This window comes from Dendroctonus ponderosae, unplaced genomic scaffold (assembly GCF_020466585.1).
Source record: "Dendroctonus ponderosae isolate FM_Combo_2020 unplaced genomic scaffold, Dpon_F_20191213v2 Dpon_F_20191213_6, whole genome shotgun sequence".
NCBI lineage: Eukaryota > Metazoa > Arthropoda > Insecta > Coleoptera > Curculionidae > Dendroctonus > Dendroctonus ponderosae.
In genome coordinates this window covers 9,299,319-9,322,010 of record NW_026018814.1, presented here as the reverse complement: position 1 = coordinate 9,322,010, position 22,692 = coordinate 9,299,319, and the positions used below count along the sequence as shown (strand labels likewise).

The 22,692-nt window shown below is 35.0% G+C and overlaps 4 protein-coding genes and 1 long non-coding RNA gene across 6 annotated transcripts; 2 read left to right on the top strand and 3 right to left on the bottom strand.

Moving 5' to 3' along the window:
• The first annotated feature begins 25 nt into the window (after positions 1 to 25).
• Positions 26 to 3,389, top strand: LOC109544972 (STE20-like serine/threonine-protein kinase). The gene is made up of 3 exons (XM_019915407.2): positions 26 to 2,653; positions 2,715 to 2,827; positions 2,895 to 3,389. Exons 1-3 carry the CDS (start codon positions 272 to 274, stop codon positions 3,355 to 3,357), a joined length of 2,958 nt encoding a protein of 985 aa, XP_019770966.2. The 5' UTR covers positions 26 to 271; the 3' UTR covers positions 3,358 to 3,389.
• A 257-nt stretch (positions 3,390 to 3,646) lies between these two features.
• LOC109544974 (m7GpppN-mRNA hydrolase) lies at positions 3,647 to 5,334 on the bottom strand. The gene is made up of 4 exons (XM_019915409.2): positions 5,138 to 5,334; positions 4,889 to 5,048; positions 4,635 to 4,806; positions 3,647 to 4,419 (listed from the first exon to the last, which is right to left on the bottom strand). Exons 1-4 carry the CDS (start codon positions 5,200 to 5,202, stop codon positions 3,854 to 3,856), a joined length of 963 nt encoding a protein of 320 aa, XP_019770968.1. The 5' UTR covers positions 5,203 to 5,334; the 3' UTR covers positions 3,647 to 3,853.
• Positions 5,335 to 5,642: 308 nt separating this feature from the next.
• On the top strand, positions 5,643 to 8,881 carry LOC109544973 (tryptophan--tRNA ligase, cytoplasmic). The gene is made up of 6 exons (XM_019915408.2): positions 5,643 to 5,869; positions 6,686 to 6,818; positions 7,152 to 7,430; positions 7,581 to 7,834; positions 7,943 to 8,171; positions 8,355 to 8,881. Exons 1-6 carry the CDS (start codon positions 5,716 to 5,718, stop codon positions 8,545 to 8,547), a joined length of 1,242 nt encoding a protein of 413 aa, XP_019770967.2. The 5' UTR covers positions 5,643 to 5,715; the 3' UTR covers positions 8,548 to 8,881.
• On the bottom strand, positions 6,019 to 6,692 carry LOC125504949. The gene is made up of 2 exons (XR_007281834.1): positions 6,569 to 6,692; positions 6,019 to 6,249 (listed from the first exon to the last, which is right to left on the bottom strand). It is a non-coding gene; the product is annotated as an uncharacterized LOC125504949 (long non-coding RNA).
• Positions 8,882 to 9,058: 177 nt separating the features above from the next.
• On the bottom strand, positions 9,059 to 22,183 carry LOC109544971 (autophagy-related protein 2 homolog B). Of its 2 annotated transcripts, none has more exons than XM_048667759.1 (31): positions 21,913 to 22,183; positions 19,276 to 19,444; positions 19,071 to 19,217; positions 18,838 to 18,940; positions 18,596 to 18,778; positions 18,394 to 18,502; positions 18,180 to 18,337; positions 17,970 to 18,121; positions 17,756 to 17,911; positions 17,432 to 17,690; positions 17,104 to 17,379; positions 16,827 to 17,042; positions 15,508 to 15,780; positions 15,278 to 15,447; positions 14,273 to 14,548; positions 13,876 to 14,085; positions 13,697 to 13,822; positions 13,430 to 13,620; positions 13,187 to 13,374; positions 12,630 to 12,873; positions 12,281 to 12,572; positions 11,693 to 11,983; positions 11,338 to 11,633; positions 11,114 to 11,281; positions 10,892 to 11,063; positions 10,584 to 10,797; positions 10,442 to 10,524; positions 10,196 to 10,387; positions 9,983 to 10,137; positions 9,693 to 9,842; positions 9,059 to 9,374 (listed from the first exon to the last, which is right to left on the bottom strand). In XM_048667759.1, exons 1-31 carry the CDS (start codon positions 22,087 to 22,089, stop codon positions 9,144 to 9,146), a joined length of 6,027 nt encoding a protein of 2,008 aa, XP_048523716.1. In that variant the 5' UTR covers positions 22,090 to 22,183; the 3' UTR covers positions 9,059 to 9,143. The 2 variants fall into 2 exon arrangements, with proteins under 2 accessions (XP_048523716.1, XP_019770965.2); XM_019915406.2 differs by having other exon boundaries at positions 14,273 to 14,560; positions 21,913 to 22,182.
• Positions 22,184 to 22,692: the final 509 nt, after the last annotated feature.

Sequence of the window (22,692 nt, the reverse complement as noted above, 5' to 3'; positions counted from 1 at the left end):
AAAAAAAACATAAAAATTACATTACAATGCTTTACTCGGAGGTGTATATAATTCTTAATCATACTCTGCTCCCAAAACAACCGTTTAAAACAGAAATGTTGGGACTAAATTTAGTCCAAAAGTTAAATTAATTTAGGTACAAGATGGGTCAAGTTACAAGCTTCTCCCTTACATTCATTGTAATATTGCTTTAAAAACCATCGCTATATGCATATGTACGTAATTGTCTTGCCTGACGGGAAAATGTCTTCCTGGACATGTAACATCGGATATGTCAGACAGTCGTCGAATTTGCGTATGTGGAAGAGAACGAGGCAAAGAACCCGTAATTATCACAATAACAACATGTAAAAAACACCACAGTGTTAAAACAGAGGGTGGATCAGTTTGCGTTTCTCCACCAACCGATGAACTGTTGTCAGAACTAGCAAAAACTACTAAACAACAAACAGGTCATTCTTCTGAGGACATCAAAAATCAACCAGTAACTGAAAGGTTTCAACCACTTGAAGGCGAAGCTATAGATCAACAAAACGCCGAAGGCGTTAAAAAAGAGGAACAAACAGGTTCTGATCTTACCGAAGAAATTGAACAAAAACCTGAAGACCAACCACCAGTGAGTGATGAAAGTGAATCGAGCACTAAACTCGTTGATACGAACCTTATGCCTCGACAAATGTCCATAGATGTAAAAGAAGGTGAAGATACTGCCAAAGATGCAGCGATAAACTCTGATCTTCCATCAGTGAAAGCTGAAAGTGAAACGCAAGCTACTGAACCTGCAAAAGGAACCGAAGACGAACCAAATAGTCAGGAAACTGTAGAAGAAGGAGAGCTACCGGAGAGTGAAGAAACTAAAAGAAAATCTGCTGAATCTGTTGTTGGTCGGCAAATGTCCACAGATGGAAACAATGAATTAGCCACAAGTTCACATACTGTTGAAGATACGGACAACAAATCAGATGATCAGCCAGTGAGCAATGAAAGCGAAACGCAAACTACTGAGACTGCTCAGCTAACTATTCAACCAACAGATGAATCAATTGAAAATGAACCCGCTCAAGAGCTGTCCATAATTGATACAGAATCAAATGTTCACGTTAAAGAATTGAATGGAAGTGAAGAAACGGACAACGATGAAGGAACAGAAAAAGAACAACCGGAAACTGAAAATGACGCGAAACCAAATATCGTAGAAAATGAACAGCTAGAAGGAGATGGAAATCAAAAAATACATGAGGAAAGCGAACTGATTGCGACTAGAGATGTAGAATCGCACAGCAAAACTTTAGACACCATCGAAGAAGAAAAGTATATAGAAAATGCAGAAGACGATGATATGAAAAAGTCCAGCAATATTTTGCAGCAATCACTGAATCAAATAGAAGAACCGCCAGGTACTGGAGGTGTGGAAACTACTGGTATAAAACCAGATGAACAGCCGGCAGAAGAAATAGCATTGCAGGACGAAAATGAAAATAAATCAGCGAATACTTCCAGTCCGTTTGAAAATGCAAATCCATCTAATGAACGAAATAACGAAAACCATTCCAGTACAGAAACCAAATTCTTAAATAATGAAGAAATTATTGAGAATGCCAGTTTCAATAATGATAATGAACCGCAAAATAGTGAAATTTTGGTCCAATCAAGCACAGAATCTGAAAACCGGCAAGAGGAAACTGAATCAGCTAGAACTGAAACCGAGAATAGCAATAAACAGACGGGGATTGAAAATTCAGCAAATGAACTAACCACAACTAGTGCTGAAGCAGTAGCAATAAGCACAAATCGAACAGCAGAAACGGTTACTCAGGATGTAGGTTCTTCACTAGAAACGAAAATGATTGAAAATGAAGAATTTTCTAACGAAACACACAACATCGATCCAGTATTAGTCGAAAGTATACTGCCCGCAGAATCTTCATCCATCAAGATACTGAAAAATGAATCCGCTCGCTACTTAGATGAGGAAAATGAGTCTATAAAGCAAAACGCAGATTATCAAAGTGCTGAATCACTAGATGTCGAAACCTCAGAAGAAAAATCCGCAAAAATTTCAAATGAGCTTATGAAGCAGTCAGACATTAATACAAGCGGAGGAATAGAAGAAAGCAAGAGCAAACAAGCTGCTGATGGACAACCATCAGAAGTTGATGCTGAAATCAATGAAACTATCGAAAATTTACAGAATGCGTCAGTGGATCAAGCTATAACTGATCAAGAATCAAATGTAATACAGGTTCAGTCATTAGAAGCAACTGAGGACTTAGAAAAAAACGACTCGGTAGAAAATGGTCAACAAGCAGAACCAAGTAACATTGAGGAATTAGAAACAAAGATTCTTGACGCAAACAACGCATTGGGAAGTGATTTGCCAGCTCCTTTAGGAAGTGGCATTCATGATGGTTCGAAAGTTATGCTGTCTGGAAGTCTGGATGTTGAGGACAAATCTGCAGAAAATGGAAGAAACACTGTTGCTTCCTCAGTGGAACATGCTCTAGAAGATACATCTAATATTATAGACAGTGAAGATTCTTCAGTTGACAGACAGCAAGAAAGTGAAACACTTCAGAATACTGTAAATGGTGAAAACGATCCTAGAAGAGTAGAAAATGGAAGTAGCACAAGTAAACGTGATTCCTATGATGCTGTAAGTATCGTAATTCATGGCACAGTTATTTAGGAATTTAATTTCTATTAAATTATTTTAGATCAATAAAAACAACCCGGCTATAATAATGCGTACAGAGACGGCAATGAATACTGTGATGCCTAATTTTGATCGCCTGTTTTGGGATATCATTTTACCAATTTCTAAATCCAGGTGTTAAATGCTTTGTTCATTTAAATAATGCTGAGTAATCCTTTATTTTTTGTTTTTTAAACCATAGGCGTTTGGTGGAGAGAGCAAAAGCAGAAATTGCACACACAAAAATATCGTTAGCTTCTAAAGAGGCAAATTATAATGGCACATCAACAATTTTGGCTGAAAGAAATGTGAAAAATCTCGAAGATTTGCTAAGATCAATTGAATACTGCACGGAGAATCAGCAAGTCGGTCAATACTTAAATGAGCAAGACATCCTGAATTTAGAAAAATATAAGGACACATGTGAACAAACATCAAGTTCTCATATGTGTGAAATGTACTCCCAAATCATCACAAGCGAGCAAGGATTGCAAGTGGGAACCAGCTATATTTTCAATAGAAAGAACACGAAATGGTATGAAGGATTGCTGATATGTTTCGGAATCAAAGCTAGTGATAGCGTCTATGATATTGGAAATCTAAACGATGACTTGGTAGTGAACAACAAGTCTTCTTATATTGTGACAAAGTACCTGAGAATTTGATTATTAAACTTGAAATGAGAATTTTGTTGAAACTAGCGTGTGTGTGAAAACACTTTTCTATTGTAAATTAAGATTATAACGTGTTTTGAACCGAGCGAATTTACAATAATAGATTGTAAGTAAGCAGATTTCGTCAGAGACAAGGTACGGAATGTTTGAATTCAAACAACAATTTTTCAATATCGCCCCAAATTTATTGACTTATAAATAATTCAGTAGAAAAAATAAACCATATCCATTGAATTAAATTAGATGAGGGTATAACTGAACATAAAACGATTCTGAAAAATCTACTAAATAATTTAATCGTCCATGTTAATGTTAACTTTACAATCGGGCAGTATCTTTTACTATGATATCAAACAAAGATAAAAGCAATTAATAACAAAATTTTATCGCAATCCTCGTCAAACTAAAAACAGTCAGTTTCCTATCAACTATAAAAATTTTACAAATCGAGTTTCGAGTGTTTCAACAGATGTACGTAGTTTCACTCTTATTGGAGACAATCCATAATAGCCTTCATGTCAAATTTAAAATTATCCCACGAAGGAGCCGAAAATTCTCTAGTTGCCGATTTAGCAGATTCTGCAAATAGCTGCCTTTTGCTATGCTTTTTATCACGTTTCTTAACTTCCTCAGCCTTTGTGCTGCTCTTAGCTTTGCTCTTGCTGCCTGCAGATTCGATTTCAGATTTCTGTCGATATTTTTTTGACGATCCTTGATTATTGCAGATCATTTTCAGCCGCTTGACAAACGGCAGTACCATGAAAAAAGCGTTTGGACCAACACCGATTTTCACTTTCGGTGTGAAGTCTTTCTTGTTATTTGGCAAATCCGCCACTGCAAACCAGTTACAAGCTTTAATCTCGCAACGCGTTCGCGGCTTGAATTCTGTTGAACGGGGTATATTTTTTATCACATATAATCGAGCCAACTGGTCGTTTACAACTGATTCGAGATAGTCATTTGGGTTTATGTGAGGGCTTATATCGAATCCGGTTTCTTCTAGGACTTCTCGAATAGCGCAATGTGCTGGGTCTTCAGCTTCATTTACCTTTCCTTAAAATATGATCAGTATTAAAGCAAAAACTGCTATCGCAAATTGTTAATTTAGATCATAAGTGAATGGTGAAGTTTCTTGAAAAGACATTCGCTATTAGTATTTGTTATATTAGTTTAAATAAATTCAAAATATGATATACGTTTAAAGTTAGCGAACGATAATTTTGATATGTTGAGAAGAAACTCACACACGATCGTTTATTGAATTCTACCTTTTGGAAAACTCCAGGATGTCTTCGCCCAGTAACTTTGAACGAGTAAGACATGGCTTAAGCCTTCAGAGAGAATAATTGCCCCATATGTGGGAACACTCATTTTATACTCTTTCCATTCCTCTAAAATTTCACTGAGCCTGGGTATTTCAGACTTCAGAGATGGAATGTGCTTAAATTACAATTGATTTTAATAATCTTGAAATGTATTGCGCTGCTTAAGCGCAGCAATTCAGCCAAAAAACAGTGTTTACCTGAAAAGCATGTGCAGCAAATTCATACATGCTGCAGCTTTTACATCGTTCATCAGTGCCTACGTAAAAGTCTAAATAAAACCAATGAGCCAGTTCGATTTGGAAGCAAATACGTATCAAATTTTCTTTGGCTGCCTCAGGAACCAGTATAATAAACCTCCTGAATTGCAAAAAACCGGTGTACTGTTATTGCATGTAACTTTATTATATTCTTCTTGTGATGGTAACGAAAAAGCAATAGGCACTTACGTTAACACATCGTTGAGAATATCAAAGGGAATGGTGTGTTCTACGGTTCTGGTTTCTTGAGACATTTTGGTTTCTGTGATTGTAACAACTTTTCAAATAAATTGCCTTATTTCAACCATTCCACTAAAATGGGAATCAAAACAGTTTAAATAACCTTAAATAACAGTACAGACATGATTTCTGACAGACAGAAATGAAGTTCGAAGCAAGACAGTGCTGACAAAGTTCCGAAACTTCCAAGAAAAATGTAAAATAAATCCACTATAAAGTGATAAAATGTTTCATATTTTCTGGTTGGAATGGTTTGATAATTCAGTTACAAGTTTTGTAAATAAGAATTTCAGAGAGTTGTAATTAAACCCATTAGCTTGACTAAAAGCTTAGAAAGTGAAAGGTAGGTTGTGTGCCCCTCAGCAATAAATTTCATTTACTAAGTTTTCAAGTGATTGGACGAATCTGATGCAATCTCAATCTGACATTACTCTAACCTAAAATTTTTCCAAAGATAATTGGCCTGGTGGTGTCATCAAAAAAATTGCCATACTTTTTGAAAAAATTACTATTTCAATCTGGAAACGATGTCTGGTGATAAAGTAAATTCCGTTGATGGTGTGTCAGTTCAGGCAAACCATGTTGAAAAACCCACTCAGTTGAAAGGGGACGATGACCAGGTGGATCCATGGAATGTAGTGAGCAAATCTGATACAGGAGTTGATTATGATAAATTAATACGTAAGTACTAAAAGAACAAGAATTCTCTAAAACGAAAGATCAACATACGAAAAAACAACGTACTGCTATGAATGGCAAGCTGTTGAACTGAAAGGTTTAGTGGGTTTTATGTGTGCTAATTTTTTTGGGAGTAATTAAAAGTCGAGGCAGTTTCTATCAAGGCTTTATAGAATAGATATCTCGTAAGCAGTATACAGCTTTCCATCTACCGCATCCCAATTTTCAAAGCTTCTTCTGCATAGCTTCTTTTATTGCCTTTTCCCAACTCTTTCTTGGTCTTCCTTTCTAAGTTCTATTGGCAGGTTTTCATTTCCAAATTTTTTGTGGTATTCTGGTTTTGCCGTCTTCACAACTTCATGCTCCATAATTTACTCTTCTCCCTATCCGCCAATTGCTTACCATATATTATGTCTTGCAAGCAAGTAAGTGATGTTAAGAAAGTAAGGTCACTCGTACAAACATGGTTCTTAATAGTTAAAACTCGCCAGTTTCAAGCAGTGACCGCGAAAGTCTAACTCTTGATTGTACATGATAGGGCCTATTTTGTGAGACTCTTAGAATGGAGACACAAAATTGGATTTACTTCAGAACTATTTTGAACTGAACAAATTCTGAACCAGAAGAGGCGACACTAATAAAGTTCGCTTTAAATAAGTTAGTAGTATGTAGTTTGAAAATGTTCTAAAATATGCCACTTACGTATATGAGCTCAATATTTAAGGACATTAATTGAGTAAATCACGAAAAATTACTTGGTAACAAGTTACAAAGTGTTAGCTCGAAAGTCTAGTCTGCATTTATAAATTGGCCTTTCAGAAAGATTTGGAAGTTCAAAAATCGATGAGGAACTTTTGACACGTTTTGAGAAAGTGACTGGCAAGCCAGTGCATCATCTGTTAAGGAGAGGATTTTTTTTCTCACATAGAGACATGCATTCGATTCTAACAAGGTGAGAAACTACTCTTATTAAACACTACTTTAGTTTGGGAATAGAAATAGTATATACCTTCCAATATTTTAACAGTTTTTTACCATTAAATAGTGTACGTTTTAGTGCCTGTTTGTTTAATACGTGTATATTGAAACTATCAAAATAGCGTCTTAGGGAATAGGAAAACGATTACACTTTGGGTATGAAAATGATATTTCGATTATTCAGGTCAAAAGAAAGACAAACAGCGAATTAAAACAACTGGATAAATGAATATCAAATTACCGACAAGCGATCCTGTTCATATAAATTATACACAAGTATTAAAATCGAAGTATTTGAAAATTGCAGATATGAACAAGGCAAACCTTTCTACTTGTACACAGGCCGAGGGCCTTCATCGTCCTCGATGCATTTAGGCCATTTAATTCCATTTACTCTTTGCAAATGGTTACAAGATGTTTTTAATTGCCCTCTGGTCATTCAATTAACTGACGATGAGAAAACGTTATGGAAAGATCTGACTGTTGAGGAAGCATATAAGATGGCTCTTGAAAATGCCAAAGATATTATTGCTTGTGGCTTTGACATTAACAAAACATTCATTTTTTCGGATTTTACGTATATTGGGTAAGTTTCACTTGTGTTGATTTATATCATTATTTACCTTTTAGTTATAAATCACACAATCTTCATATAATCAAGATTTCAATTCACTTCGGAGACCAAAATACTGTTACGATATTAATTCCGGTATAGATGGATTTTTTGTATTTACAGACAGCGACCTGAGTTCTACCGTAATATGATTCGCATTCAAAAGTGTGTTACTTTCAATCAAGTGAAAGGTATTTTCGGATTTGACGATAGTACTGTGATTGGAAAAATTGCTTTTCCGGCTGTTCAAGCCACTCCTGCTCTGTCCACATCATTTCCCGATATATTCGGCACTAAGAAGATTCCGTGTTTAATACCGTGTGCTATTGACCAAGACCCATATTTTCGGATGACCCGAGATGTTTGTCCTAGGATTGGTAAGTCCTTATAATAAAAAAAAAACAGTAAAAGCACAGTATTAATCAAAAAGTATAAAAAACTAAAATATAGAAGACTACAAGATGCAAACTACAAACATTTTATAGGTTTCGATAAACCGGCTTTACTTCATTCCAAATTCTTCCCGGCACTTCAAGGGGCAAAGACAAAAATGTCTGCATCGGAAGCAAATAGTACCATTTTCATGAATGATACTCCAAAGCAACTGAAAAATAAAATCAACAAACACGCATTTTCTGGCGGGCAGACGACAGTTGAAGAACATCGGAAAATCGGCGGAAACTGTGATATAGACATATCCTATCAGTATTTAAGGTAAGACCTTTCTATTTAGTTATCTTGTTTTTTTAGGAAAATTACCTTTGAACGCACGTATGTTCAACGAAATTTATCCTTGTTTTATGTGATGTTTTGCAGTTTCTTACCTTTCTCAAACTGTTGTGCAGCAGTTTCGATAAAAATAATGTTCTTATAATAAAATTAGTTTTATTGTTGTAGGTTTTTCTTGCATGACGATGAGAAGCTTGAGGAAATAAAGGAGAATTACACCAGCGGCAAGTTGTTAACGGGCGAGCTTAAAAAGTTCCTCATCGATGTTTTAACACCGGTATTAACAAAGCATCAAGAAATTCGATCTCAGGTTACTGACGACACTTTACAAACCTTTATGACACCCAGGAAATTGTGCTGATACAGATTAACAGCAAGTATTTGATTCATTACTATTGCGGATGTAAATTTTCTATTCTGCGTTATTTCACAATAATTAAGTGTAGTGATGCACTAAACTTAATTATCGTAAATTAACATAATTAACTTTGATTGCAAAATGGGATTCACAGAGTCAGTTTGTAGGTGTCTTCACTTACTTACAGATGCAAATGGACTATTTATTGAGTATTTATTTGTATTTATATTTGGTGATAAATAGCTATCTTTGTTTCATAGTCGATTTTTTATAATTCATTCGATTCAATAACAAATGTATGGTGCAAGCTTGATAATAAAACCAATTTTGCTTTCTACAGGGCAACGTGTTTATGACGCAAATTTTCAATATTACGCATGTTAGAGTTAAAATAAATCCGATTCAATCAGTGGCAGTAAAAGAATATTTATTCAATTTCAGTAATACATATTCCAACATTGATCAATTTAAAAAAATCTTAAAAATCGATTTATATTCCTAACAAAAAGTCCAGTCATTTCAATATCAATTTAATAACTCTAATAAAAAAAACCTAAACTAACAAGTAAGTTTAAGTATCACAATGAAATTTGTAAATCTTATGAATCAGCTTTCCATTTTTGATTTGCTTCTCTCTTAGTGTCGGGCATCAGCTGATTCTGCACCCCCATAAGTAAGTTATTAGTTGCCCCTGTGGCAATAATGCAAGGTTTTATTAACATGGTGGGTGGAATTTGACGAAAAACGGCACCCACAGCACCACTTATTCCCTTTTGATCTTTTTCTGAGGCTACTACTTGCAATATATTATTTGCAGTTTCCCCAATGCCCTAGAAAAAAATTATTATCCAATAATACACATTTTGGATGTGGTGATTTTTCACGCCGCGGTAAATTAATAATTAATTACTAAATTAACCAAAAACTTTTGTATTTTCGATTAATAACAAGACCAAACAGATCTTTTTATTTTTTGGCTGAGTATTTTTGTTGGTAAAATCTTATTTACCTAACTCGTTATTGAACGTGCATTTAATTAGGGGACCGTTAACATTTAAACTGATTTTTTTTGTGTACACGAAAATTAATCACGCCTTGAATTTGAAGTCGCATCTCAACAACAGTAAGTAAAATTCTACAAAACTTACCTCTCGAACTTCCGTACATGCATTCGCTAGGCCCTCGCGTATGTCTTGGGGTTGGTGATATCGTTTCCTGCGGCCTTTCCGTTTTGCCAACCTCTTCATTCTTACGCTCGGTCCTGGTGAAAGCATATCATACGCCGTTTCAGCGGTGACCTGAAATAATATTAATCCGTAAATATCATCATTACAAACGTTGTTTTTTAATTCTTCGTGGTAGTCTAGAAGTAGACAAAGGGTTTTATACTATTTCGAACTAATTAGTCTTCAATACTTATATTTGACTATGGACTTACCTGGATAAGGTAGATTAACCGTGTAGTAAGCTCTAAAGCTGCCATAACAGTTGAGGTAGTGAAGCTATTAGCACCGCGTTGTAAGCCACGAACAATCCTACCGTCTTTTTGATATTGTTCAATTGGTAACCAGAATAAATCCTTGATACCCTGGACTGAAAAAGGCAAACAATGCATTCCGGCACATTGAAGGCTATTTGAAGAAATACTTACAGAGCTGTAAAACGGCCTTCACAGGTCCGACGCCTTTAAAAATGGCTGAGAGTTGATTCTTCTTTATGTCTCCGATCCATTCCCGTAGCAAAAACTCGATCAATTTAGTAACTCCGAGCAAACCGTGTCTATAAACTATTCGTTTCAGTCTAATCTCTGAACAATTCAAATGTCCTAATCCCATTAGTATCCCTAAAAACACCACATTTTAATAAATGTTTATCGGAGTCAATAGAGCGAACATACCTGCAATTGAGCCGCGACTCATATCTAATCCTTTGCCAACGTAATCTAAGCGAATGAGAACATCTTTAGAAAATTCCAGGTGTCTAGCAAGAAAATCCATTTGGTTAAAATATCGATTATTGTAATTACACGCGCTACATACCTAAAGTAAATTGGTGAATCGTCAGCAACAGTAAACGTATTTGCATCTTCTGTTGGGGCTTCGGGCTCAGTATGGTATCTACTTTCTAGAAGAATCAGATTTTCGTTGACAACTTCTTTCGCCTTCTGCTCAATTTCACGTTCACTGATCAGTGATGTTGTCAGTATTGGCGGTTGATGAGTCGGAGTAGAATGCAACGAACCAGTCTTTGCCTCTAAGGATAAAAAAATCATTAAATGAGATTATTACTTCGTTCATAAATCGTTCATATTGTTTTTAATTAAAACACATTTTTTGAATCAACAAACCTGTAACATTTTCATCAGCATTTTCCCCGCTCAGTTCCTTGAAGAAATTGATCAAGAAAAACAGCGAGTCTTGATCTATATTTAGTCTTATTGGCAAAAGAGATATTTTGATATCACATTCTTGCCGCTTGATTTTACGGTCTGGTCGCGAATGCAACGTCTTTATCAATACCTACAAACACTCATGTTTACAATTGAATAATTCGATTTCAAGAAACGTACCATATGAGAATTCGACTGTTTTGGGTGCGAATGACTCGAATATTGATACAGAAATTTGTTGATTTGACTGGATGCTAGTTGATCTTTAATCTCTATATCTGTTATGCACAGGACTTGTCTCGAAACCTGCTGGACGCTATCTGGATATACTTCATGACTAAAGCGAACCTTTAAGAAAATGATTAAACATGAAAGACTTAATTGCAACAGTGGATAAGACCTACCTTATTTAATTGTAGTTCCATTAGTACTGAATGATTTCGGTTTGCGCCGCCCCTTTGAATCCAACTCAGTCCTTTAGTACGCTCGTTCTGTGCAGGACTTAAAGTCACTGTAGCTCGATGCGCATGTGAAAAGGATACTTTGTCATGTAGTTGCACCTCTGTAAATCTAACTTCCCTCTTAGGGTCATCTTTCGTCTTAAAATCATGGCCACCATACATCTTCCAAGTTATCGACATATCACAGAGTGTGTATTTTGCAACAGGAGTCGGGAAACTTTTGGGGGGAGCCAACACATCTAAAAATTACAAAAATAGTAAATTTAGTTTCCCGTAACAATTCCCTTTTCACAATTACCTCTCTTTCCATCAGGTTTCGCAAAATAATCTTCCAATATTTGAACGTTCTGCGACATCCAAGTGATTTCTGGTACACCATCCTTAGGCGGAATGGAATCGTCTTGTAGATACACGAAGTCGAAATCGTCGTCACTAAAAGACAGCCGATTTCCACCTACGTCCCATCGTTCGATAACACCGAGATCTGTCACTACTACGGGATTTTTAAAACTGGGAACATCCCTCTGGCCTTCTTTTTCGTCCGGAAAGTAGAAGAGTTGGGCACCGGTTTGGGGATAAGCATTAGGAGCTGAAATGAATAGTTGTACAATATCTGTATGTGTCGGTTTAGACTTTTTGTCCTTTCTAATTTATGGTTACTTCACGGTAAAATTGCTCACACTTTTCGATTTGACTGTTAGCAACACTAGTTGCAAAATCAGAAAAAATCCAGCTTTCTTCGAGTAGTAAGTAGTAAGTTCGCAGTAAGATACTTCGAATAACGTATAATTAGTGTGGGTTGGAAAAAACAACTAACTTTAAAGTCCATATATGAAAGTGAACTTAAATATTGGGATCCAGAAAATAATGAAAAAGATAATCTTACTTTTACTAACAGTGTCATCTTCCATCGCTTCTTTCAACATTTCGCTAATTTGCTCTTCCTGACTTTTGCTTAGAGAGTTCTCCTGTTCTTTCAAACGTATTAATTCTTCTTCCATGTTTGAATTGACATTGGAATTGATTGAATCGGCAAGCTGAGGATCAACTGGAAAATCGCCATCGTTGATATAGTACGTTAGGAGTTGAAACAATGCTCGTCCACTATCTGAACACGTTCTGACACTCAAGTTCGTAATCGATGTGCGAAGATCGATGTGTGGATTGATTCCGCTTTGCTGTTAAAAAATTCACAAATTAAAAATCTCATTTAATAATCTATAGCAATATTGTACCTTATCTGTTGTCTTTATGCTAATCTCAAACAACGCGATCTCTATGACGTTCACATAATCTCGTTCAAGATCCACTTTAACAGTAGAACACACTCCATCTTTTGGTGGATGTTTGTCGCTCAAGAAAAAGCCACAGTCCTCAAACATCATCGTTAAAGTGGACGTGTTTGCAACTGCAGATAAATGCGACGAAATACTAAAGCTTCCAATTCCTATTGCAGACCTTAATGGCAAATATAATGGCCTAAAATAAGATGAAATTAAGTTGATTAGAGCTACATTTTTCGGATCACAGAATGATCCGAGATTATGTTGCCTAAATTTTATTGCATGTTCTACTTGCTAAAATAAGTCAAAAAGTTCATATAAACGTAGATCTGTAAACGCAAAACATATTTGTTTTCTTTTATAATTGCTTGAATTGATTCAGAATTAATTTTCTGTCGCGTCAAAATCGGAAAGAATATTGCGACATAATTTTAAAACTTTTTATATGTATAAAGTGTTACAAGAACATTTTCAAGAACGGTTTTATTTGCGTTAAAAACATCGATTACCTGTAATCTATTATACTGTCCCAGATATGTAAATGGAGCTCCGTTAATACATCTTTGGGTACATAGCCCGGAATTGGATAATCTTCAACGTTAAAATAATCCATAAGGTGTGAGATCCAAGAGTTGGGCTGTTTCCCCATTTTATGTCTCAACGTTGCTCCATTAAGACCTAATGACACAGTAACGACCTAAAAAATACATTTAGAATGACAAGAAAAAACTGTAAAACACAATGATACATACCTTAACATGGTGCGTTTCATGATTTGCTTCAACTTTTACAGCAACAGTAAACATTTCCCTGTCTTTTCCTCTATGCTTGGATAAGGACATACTCTTTTTATCCGACTGGTATATTGTTGGAAATAGCTCCTTACCTAATATGGCACCCGGTTCTCTCAAAGGCAAACGAATCCTTTGTGCAGGTTTATTATCTGAAAGAAACCACTTGATTAATATATCTAGACTTTTTAATCATCCGTTGCAAAATTAATTGCAAAGGGCACTTACCACAATGATATAATTCAACAGATTTCATTTGAACACATACATATGCCAAATCTTCTTCACCCTTGTAACCACTTACAATGAATACTTTTGCGTTGTCTAGATTAAGTAAAAGTTCGCCCTGTTGACCTGCGAAAATATTTAAATAGTTCACTTAAACTTGCAAAATAATGAACATTTACCTGGAATAACATTATTGGTGCCGTCACGACAAGGGGGATTTACGTTCAACATCCCTTCTTGTATGTTCAATGATAGTATAAAATTGCTTTGACTATTTCTTATTGGTGATCGAACATCGTCAACTGGCGATACTTTCGATTTACCGCCATAAGCCGAGTAGAAAATGTTTGTTACCACTTCTTCATACTCGCCAGAGTCGCTGTCGGAATCTAAAACAAAATTCCCGATTTTCGAGTATTTTTATATAACAATATTTTAGGTGATTGACAAGTAATAATTTAGTTTATTGTAGATAATTCTATAGATTTGATAGTTTATTGTACATAAGGATAAATACAGCATGTTTTTTAAATTTTATCTCTTAATATGTTAGCGATATTTTTCGTCACTGCTTACCAGATTGTAAACCACTATTAGCGACAATATACTCATTATTAAGGGACAGATCATGGAATTTAGCACTGAGTGGATTTTTATTTGTTGGCTTAGGCGCTTGTGGCTCCCAAAGCAGCAGATCGTTATTGATTCGATTGTAAATCAATTCGTAAGTGTGTTTGGATTCCAGCTCAATTGATACAGTGGGAAGAATTAGATCAACTATAATATGACCATTGGACCTTGTGGAATCCATAAATTCTTGAAGCTCTAATTTGTCACCAGGAATTACTTGTTCTTCGGATTCATCTAAAATTGTAAAGACAATTTCTTTTGAAATTACATGCTTCTACACTACGACAGGCACAAGACCAAACCTAATTCTATCACTAAATAATTTCGATTTTATAAATTTCCATCCAAATATAAAATACTGAGGCAACAATTTCCAAATGCATATTTCCCGAATACCATTCCTATTGTAACATGCCCAATTTCCTATCTTTACAACCCATGACTTTTATTTTTATTACGGGTACATTATTATTAATTTTTATTTAATTTTCAAAACTTTTATTTTGGAGTTAACTGGGTATTTTGCCTATTTTTTGTTCATTAAACGATAGAATTTCCTCATTTCTCCTATCAATCTGTAATAAAAGACGTGAAAAAGTTCCGTTTTAAAAACTTAAAAATTGAAGCAAAATTCCCATCAAAAGAATCCGCCTGAACTATATAGATCTTATGTATGGATATTCATGTAATAAGAGATTATAGGAATTAATACCTAAGCACAAAAATATTGATTGCTCATTTATAAGACAAGTAATACAATATCTACATGAACACAAAGTAATTTCATCTGGATACCAATCAAACCATACTCTTGATGTTATTTACCTACAAGTCCAATTACTGACCTCACTAAAATTCCATCCTTTAGTGACCTGCTAATGCAATGTTAGTTCGTACTCTATCTAATTTCATGTATAGAATTACGCATAAGTACGCGCTTCGGACGTATACCTTTTATGAAATTGTCATGCGGAGTGTCGCTCTCATGCACTACTAATTTTCCTCCAAATGGACCCGGATCTGCAACTTTAGATGGCCCATAAAAAGATTGAGTCATTATATCGGGCGCTCTATCGTCCGCGTCATTCTCCAACTGTTTGGGATAGACTTTGATTGATAATCTATAACAAAGGCGTTTAAATTATATATAGAAACAATGACTTAAGTTACTCAAAACTTACTTTGTTAAAGGCGTATTATTCATTGCGCTGTATGGTTTTTCTTCTCTGCCCGATCTGGCGATATGTTGTCCAGTAGCATTTTCGGTTTCATAGTATACTATGTCCAATAGTTTACAGTCTATATTGAATTCACTAAAGTTTTGCTGTGTTTGAAATACCGTGTGAAAATTGGCCCTCTGCAATATAAGCGAAAGGTAATCAGGGCGCACATTTCTTTCCCACCATGGTGGTTTACTCATATCTGTAGCAGGCCTGTAATCTGGTATGGGAAATCTGAAAAAATGTAGTGTAAATAAATTTTTACTGAAACTGGAAATGATAAAATAGGATTGAGTTCTTACAATTCTTTGCCTAAAAGGCAAAGGTAAGGATGTGTATTAATGAGGTTTTGGTGTTATAACGCTAAAACTGTAAAACGCAATTTAAAATGAAGTAGAAGAAAACTGCCTAACTGCAATATTTTGCAAAACTTCTGTTTCTATTTGATAGTAAAACATCCCAGGTAAAAATCATAGTCTGACGGCCGCTTTGAGTAAAGAAATAAAGTTTTGGAGCCAAAAGCGCCTCAGTGGCACTTTGGTTGTTTTGCTCCTGAATATTTATTCATTAGAATATTAGAAAAATTAATCACATATATCAAGAAGTATTTAAGTATATTATTATTTTCAACAATATCTCTTCTGGATCAGGTAAATAAAATATTGGCAGCTATAAAAAATATTGGAATTTTGAGACAATGATAGTATACTTAGACTCAGAAACAGATCTATTTGCTGCGGACGAGGAATTTGATTTCATATCAAGAAGATAAGACTCATGGGAGTGAGAATTCCATATCACATAATGACGCTACTACTACGACTAGTATTAAGGTTGAGTAGAGTTTAGGGTTCAGAATGTAAGGTCACCCGAAACGAACCAGAAAAAGAACAATCAAATTAACGAATAAAAAAAATAATAAAGAAGAATAGGCTTTCTGCTGAAGCATATAAAAGCATAGGGAAAAATAAAACAAAATAAATAAAAAAATGGACAGTTTAACAACTTATGAGCCACAAACAAGTTTTTCAACTTCAGCCATAAAAAAGAACCCAACAGAAATGAAAATATTCCAAAAAGATGTTCGCTTTGTCGTTTTTGTATTTCCTGATAATTGGTTTTAGTTTAAAGGCAAAATAACCCAAGTGCTTTTTTGTTTAAAAATGTGGACAATTAATTTATCTAAATAAACTTTTTGTGACTGGTTGGCGGTTTTGGTTCTAACCCCTTCAAATATAATATTTTAGACTTACATATAGACATATTGTAAGAGAACGTACCTGATTTTAAGATTAAGAGACGGACACGACAGTTTAATATCCTGAATGCTGCTTACTGTATCTGCAGTTAAATATGGAGCGGCATGTGTTTGATAAGCAGAAGGTACCGTTCTATCATTCTCAAAACGTTCACATATTGGAGGATGATTAAGAACTGATGAAATTCTGTCAATTATTGATAGATCAAATTCCACAATGCATTGATCGAGAATAATTCTTAAAAAAAAACAACATTGAAACAAATGTGAAACATTTCTCTAGTTGTGCAAGTACTCACGAAATGTCTGTTTTTGGCCCATTCTTCTTCCTATAATCCCCAGATCTCCCTTGTCTCTGTACATGCTTGAATTTGAGAGAAAAGTTTGGCTTGACGCCGCTGGGACTGTTCAAGGCTTGTGGGGATTTAAAACTAACTAATGGAATATGCTGAAACTGTCCGTTATAAAGCCACTCAGAGATTTCTAGTTTTGAAGCCGTTAGATTTCCGGATATGGAAAACGCACTAGAAATTGTAGTTTCATTGCCTTCAAATTTTACAGGCGAAGCAAGCAGTCTAAAAAATGGTGATAGAAGTTTCTTTCTTTTCTTTCGTTTCTAATCACTACCTTATTTGACTTAAGTTACAAGAGTTTTGCAGCCGCTTGTGGAGTTCATCAAACCCATCAGCAGCCAATTCAGAGAACATATCGCTTGTTAAGCTCCCAAAAAATTGGTTAGCAAGGGACTGCATCTGGCCTACAATCACCTTACCATTTCCGGCAGAATGGGCCAGTTGATCTTCGTGTAGAAGTATCACAGCCAAACTAGACAAGCGAATTTGGAAATTCGAAATCTCCGCTGTAGGATCTGAATTAATGTTGCAAGCTAAACAAGAAAATTATAATATTAAAAATTATATGTTTTAGACGTGTAATAGATAAAAAATATACCTCGCTGTCGGGCATGTGAAGTAGCATCAGTAACAGCGCTAGTCATACTGGATGTGATACTAAAATCCAAGGAGCTGCTAAGGCCACTCATAGTACTATCATATACCTCACTGGTTTCTGCTTGCATTGGAAGGTACTCACTACCGGTACTTTCATCTGAAATAAACATCTGTTGTTTTTTAACCCTTACACCGGCATCAATGTGATAAAATACCTAACGGCCCCGTAGACCATCCATGTCCTTGTAATATGTTAAATCCGTGCATGTGCCTATGGCTTGTCATTTGCGCCAGTTGCTCTTCAATCCTCTCATAATCCATCTCAGTCATTGGTCTCGGTTCGGGTTGGTTTTTCCGAAGAGCATTACTACGAAAAAAAAAGCTGTAGATTGTTTCAAATGTTTACATCGAGAGAACCGAATTACCTGGTATCTTTCGAATTCGGGCTCAAAAATCCTTCCGCCAGTTCTTTTAACATATGAAATTGTCTAGGAGATAGAAATAAAACTAAAGCACCTAGATTCAGTTCAATTGCTACTTTTGGACCACTGGATTGATCAGATTGTTTTAATCGGAGTTTTAGCTAAAAGCATCCAACGTCTTACGGATGATCTAAACAATTGCGAAAATTATGCTTACTTCTTGATTGTCAAACAATTTTCCACAAAGAACCACAGGACCATCATCACTTTCATTATCATCTTCAGAAACCGAATCGCTGTCTTGAGCAGTTTCGAAACTGTCTTGCCTAGAATAAAAATATTCAAACCTAGTGCTGCAGTAATATCTAACATTATACGAAATATGTTCATTTTAATTGTATTTAACGTATAATACTTACGTGATTGTAGACTCATTTCTTTCGTCACTTGAAAATTCAATTGATGACAACCGAATACCTTTTAAAACTATATTTTTTGTGGTTACTGCATCAATAAGATAATTCTTAGCGTCGCCTTTTTTTGGTGGGTCGCATGCCTCTTTATTCTCAGTTTCCATAGTGAAGTCGTCGAAAAATTCCACGCTGAATTATACATTAATAACATATTTTACCAATAAGTCGAGATAATTGAAAATACTTACGAATCTATATTGATTACTAAACCAACTCCTTTTTGGCTATCGAGTGGCAAATGTTCCACTTCGATTACAGTGTCAACAAATTTTACCTTAATTCGTTTCATAACTGGAAAAATCAGTTTATGTGACTAACTAATAATAAATAAACGACCCAATTAAAATGTTATAGAATTTTTAAAGATAAAGCACAATTAAAATATTTAATTAATGAGCAATGAGGAAAAGTGCGGGTTTACTTGTTTCAATAGCCTGAGCAAAAAAATTTAGTCCTTCCACAGCTGGAATAGGCAGTTCCTGCTTTGTGGCCGCTTCCTTTGCAAATTCTTCAGCCATTTTCATTGAGCTGCTCATGGAATTCCACATAGATTCGAGCATTGAAGTAGCTGTAAATTAGCACAGATCAGATTTCCAATCCACTTTCTCTAACTTCTGACATTTTACCATCGTCTATGCGTTGCTTTGGTTGCACTTTTATTCTGAGTCCACATATTTCCACTTGGGTCGACTCACTGAATATTGCTGTCCAAGGAATGCTAATATGTATTTTGTCTATGTAGCCTTCGACGACTTGTACCGGCCAGTTTTGGGTTTCGCTCAACTTATTAAGAGCCTAAGATGCGAAAACAAATAACTACTATAATGTGAAATTAACAGGAAATTTAATCTGTAAACAAACTCCAAAAAATGCATTAAAAGTAAGGCGTACCAAATGGACTTTTTAGTTGAAATATGCAATATTCAACAGTAACAAGACGCGTTTGCAATGGATGTTGCAAAAATTACAAATTTTTTAAAATATTGTCCGTGTGTTCGTCTTGGAGCTCGAAATGTGTCCAAGTGGAAGCCATTAGTCGATTTAAAAATAATATTTTAGTATTTGCAACCGTTTTCAAGGGGATACTGATTTGAATCCTACAAAAACTTTCTGCTGCAGAATAGTAGTCTTCTGGATGCACAAAAACAACATTTTGCGAAACATAGTCCACATAAACCTTTGGAACAAAATCGAGATCCTGTAAGTGGACAATTTTTGTCCAGTACTTTTTCTCATCTCATTAGTCCTTCCTTTATAAAATTGTTCACATTTTCGTTTTGACTTACACTGATATTTGGTGTGAAAGTCCAATCAGTCAGTTCAGAGGTGTTCTGTGGTTAGCAATTTAAGCTAGTAGAGTGGCCAGATTTTCCGTTATTTTCTATTATTTAGGAATCCTAAAGTATGTAAGAATTGTTGCCTGAACCAGTTTACTTATTTGTGGCCGTTTGCCTCTCTTTGGAATGTAGATTCCGATTTATTAGTAAAGGATTATGAATATGCTACTCCACTTGACATACTTATAAGAAATCTCCGATAAATCATGATCATTTGGAAACTGAATCAAATGTAAACTATAAAGACGCCGTTAGTTATGTAAAATGTTTATAAACAAAGGAACAAGAGCGCGGTGACTTCACAGTCTTATCTGGGTTAGCAATGCATTTTTGAAGCAAAGCGAAAACCCACTAAACAACTTTATTTGGTTTTGGAATATTTACATGTTTATTTAGTATGTATTATATTTATTCAGTTTTATTATTTACCAATTTATTTGCATGTTTATTATTCTTTCAAACGGACACATTATAGTGCCGAAGTTGTTCGCTTCAAGGGGCCTAAGGACACACGAAGAAGTACAAGAACGCCCGTTGATATTCGCACAAATTTTTCGTTAAAACATCAACGTACATGTTTACTGTTCCGGCTTGAATTCATGGACGCACGTATATAAGCGAACGCATATGTGTGAGGGAGTAGAGACAAAGAAATTGTTTGTTTAAACACTTTGCAATTGGACTGCATGCATATTTGTTATGATTATTATGGTTTGTTTCGAACCTTAGTTTGCTTTGAATGTAAGAAGTGTCTCAAAAGAGTTAATTTTAAATAGAGTTTATTGAAGTAAAGTAAGTTTATCCATGGATGTGGAAAACAAAGGCAAAGTAGAACCGAAACAAGAAGGAGATCGCTTATGGGTGCGCCAAAAGAAGCGGTTAAAATATTAATAGTATTCGCTGTAGGTTTAGAAGGCAAACCGTTCTAAAAGAAGAAAAAGACAAAATTCATTCATGTTCCTCATTTTTTGGCATTTAAGTATTATGAGATATCGGGAAACGTATAGATAGGAAATTGTTGAGGATATAAAATTAAAAATCTTCATAATTTCTTGCAGTGGCTGATAACCTTTTATGAGCCGATATAACAGTTCTCATAAAGGTGTTTGCCTTTTGAGATTATTATTACAATCGAATTAAATCATAACTTCCATGTTTCTAAGTATATAGTTATTCTTTGTTATAATTGATAATGCACCGTTTTTTAAATAGCATCATTATTGTAAGTAAAGATAAAATTATATTGAAGAAAGAAACAAGGGGCAATTGTTAACACAAAAGTAGTTTTTTAGAAACAGAAGTTAAATATAGTAACGCAGTTTTTTTTTAAACAGTCTCATGTTGAGAAAAACTATGAATTTTTTTCTGAAGACCACAAATGATTAATCTTCAATTTCCTCCACTGTTTAGTCAAAAGTTTCCTAACAGTGCGCTAATAGTACAATTCCACTAGTTATTTAAAAGTGAAATTGTTCTATTGAGCGAACTGTTAGGAAACTTTGCACTGACTTTTTGTGATCTTCAGAAAAAACTTCTGTTTTAAGTAAAAAATAACGACATTTTGATTAAAAGCGTCTATAGCACGCAACTATTGCCGATTTCTTTGTGTTATACAAGCCAAAATGATAATGGACTCCTAATATTAAAGAAGAATGTGAATAATTGATATTAAATGGGTTTTTGCTGTGGAAATTCCAACTGTTGCACCTACGCAGACAATTTTCAAACTGGAAACGACATACTTATTACGCAAAATTCTGATACGCAGTTCTGGTTGGTCAAATGTCATTGATAAAAACGTGCTTCTAAATAAAACATCTCCAACCCTCCATTTTGATGTAATGTAGAATCTGAATATAAACCAGGGCTTACTCGACACCTTATCCAGTTAATAGCTAATAAATTATGGCGTTTATTTAACTATACCTCAACTGCAAGGAAGATTTTTTCGGCTGTAGCGCGTCCATTGCTTAAACCCAAACTGAGTTCGCTTTCAATTACTTTATTCTCAATAAAATTGCTCAGATATTCTCGCACCAGGAACGAGCACAAAGTTGACCTAAGAGCTTCAATTTTAAATTTTTTTAACCACGAAATACTCATTTTCTTAATCACTATCAAGCAAGTGTGTACATACTGATTCGTGGTCTCTTTGTTATGGTGTTTATGAACGAAATGAAAAGTTGCGGGCTGTTTGACATAAAGCAGCTGTCTATGGCGGACATGACACGACTGGGATTTTGTATGTTGCCAAATCTTGGAAATTTAATGTTTGGAATCGACTGATCGTTTTCAAGAACCGGAGTTTGAATATGGCACTGTGATACGTTAACAGATTTACAGATGCAGACTAATATTTACACATTACTTTTCAGTAATATGGAACCTGTAATCTGAAAATGAAGATGTGAACTTGAAAAGAAACATGTGTTTGCCTAACTTTGCTGGAATGTTGGCAACCATGGTTACGCATTGTTTTTGTTTGTTGATCAACAACATGATGTAATATTTATCCAAGGCTCGCAGCCAAGACTCACAGCCAAGACTGTTCCTTGTCTTCATCCATGGACTGTTCAATAATGCTCTCCTTATGAATGGGTCTAGTGGTAAATGTAATGATCGTTGAATCCCAATTATTCGATATTATTCCCTAGTGCGCAGTGGATTAAAATGTAGTACTTGCTACAAATTACTTTTAAAAGTTTT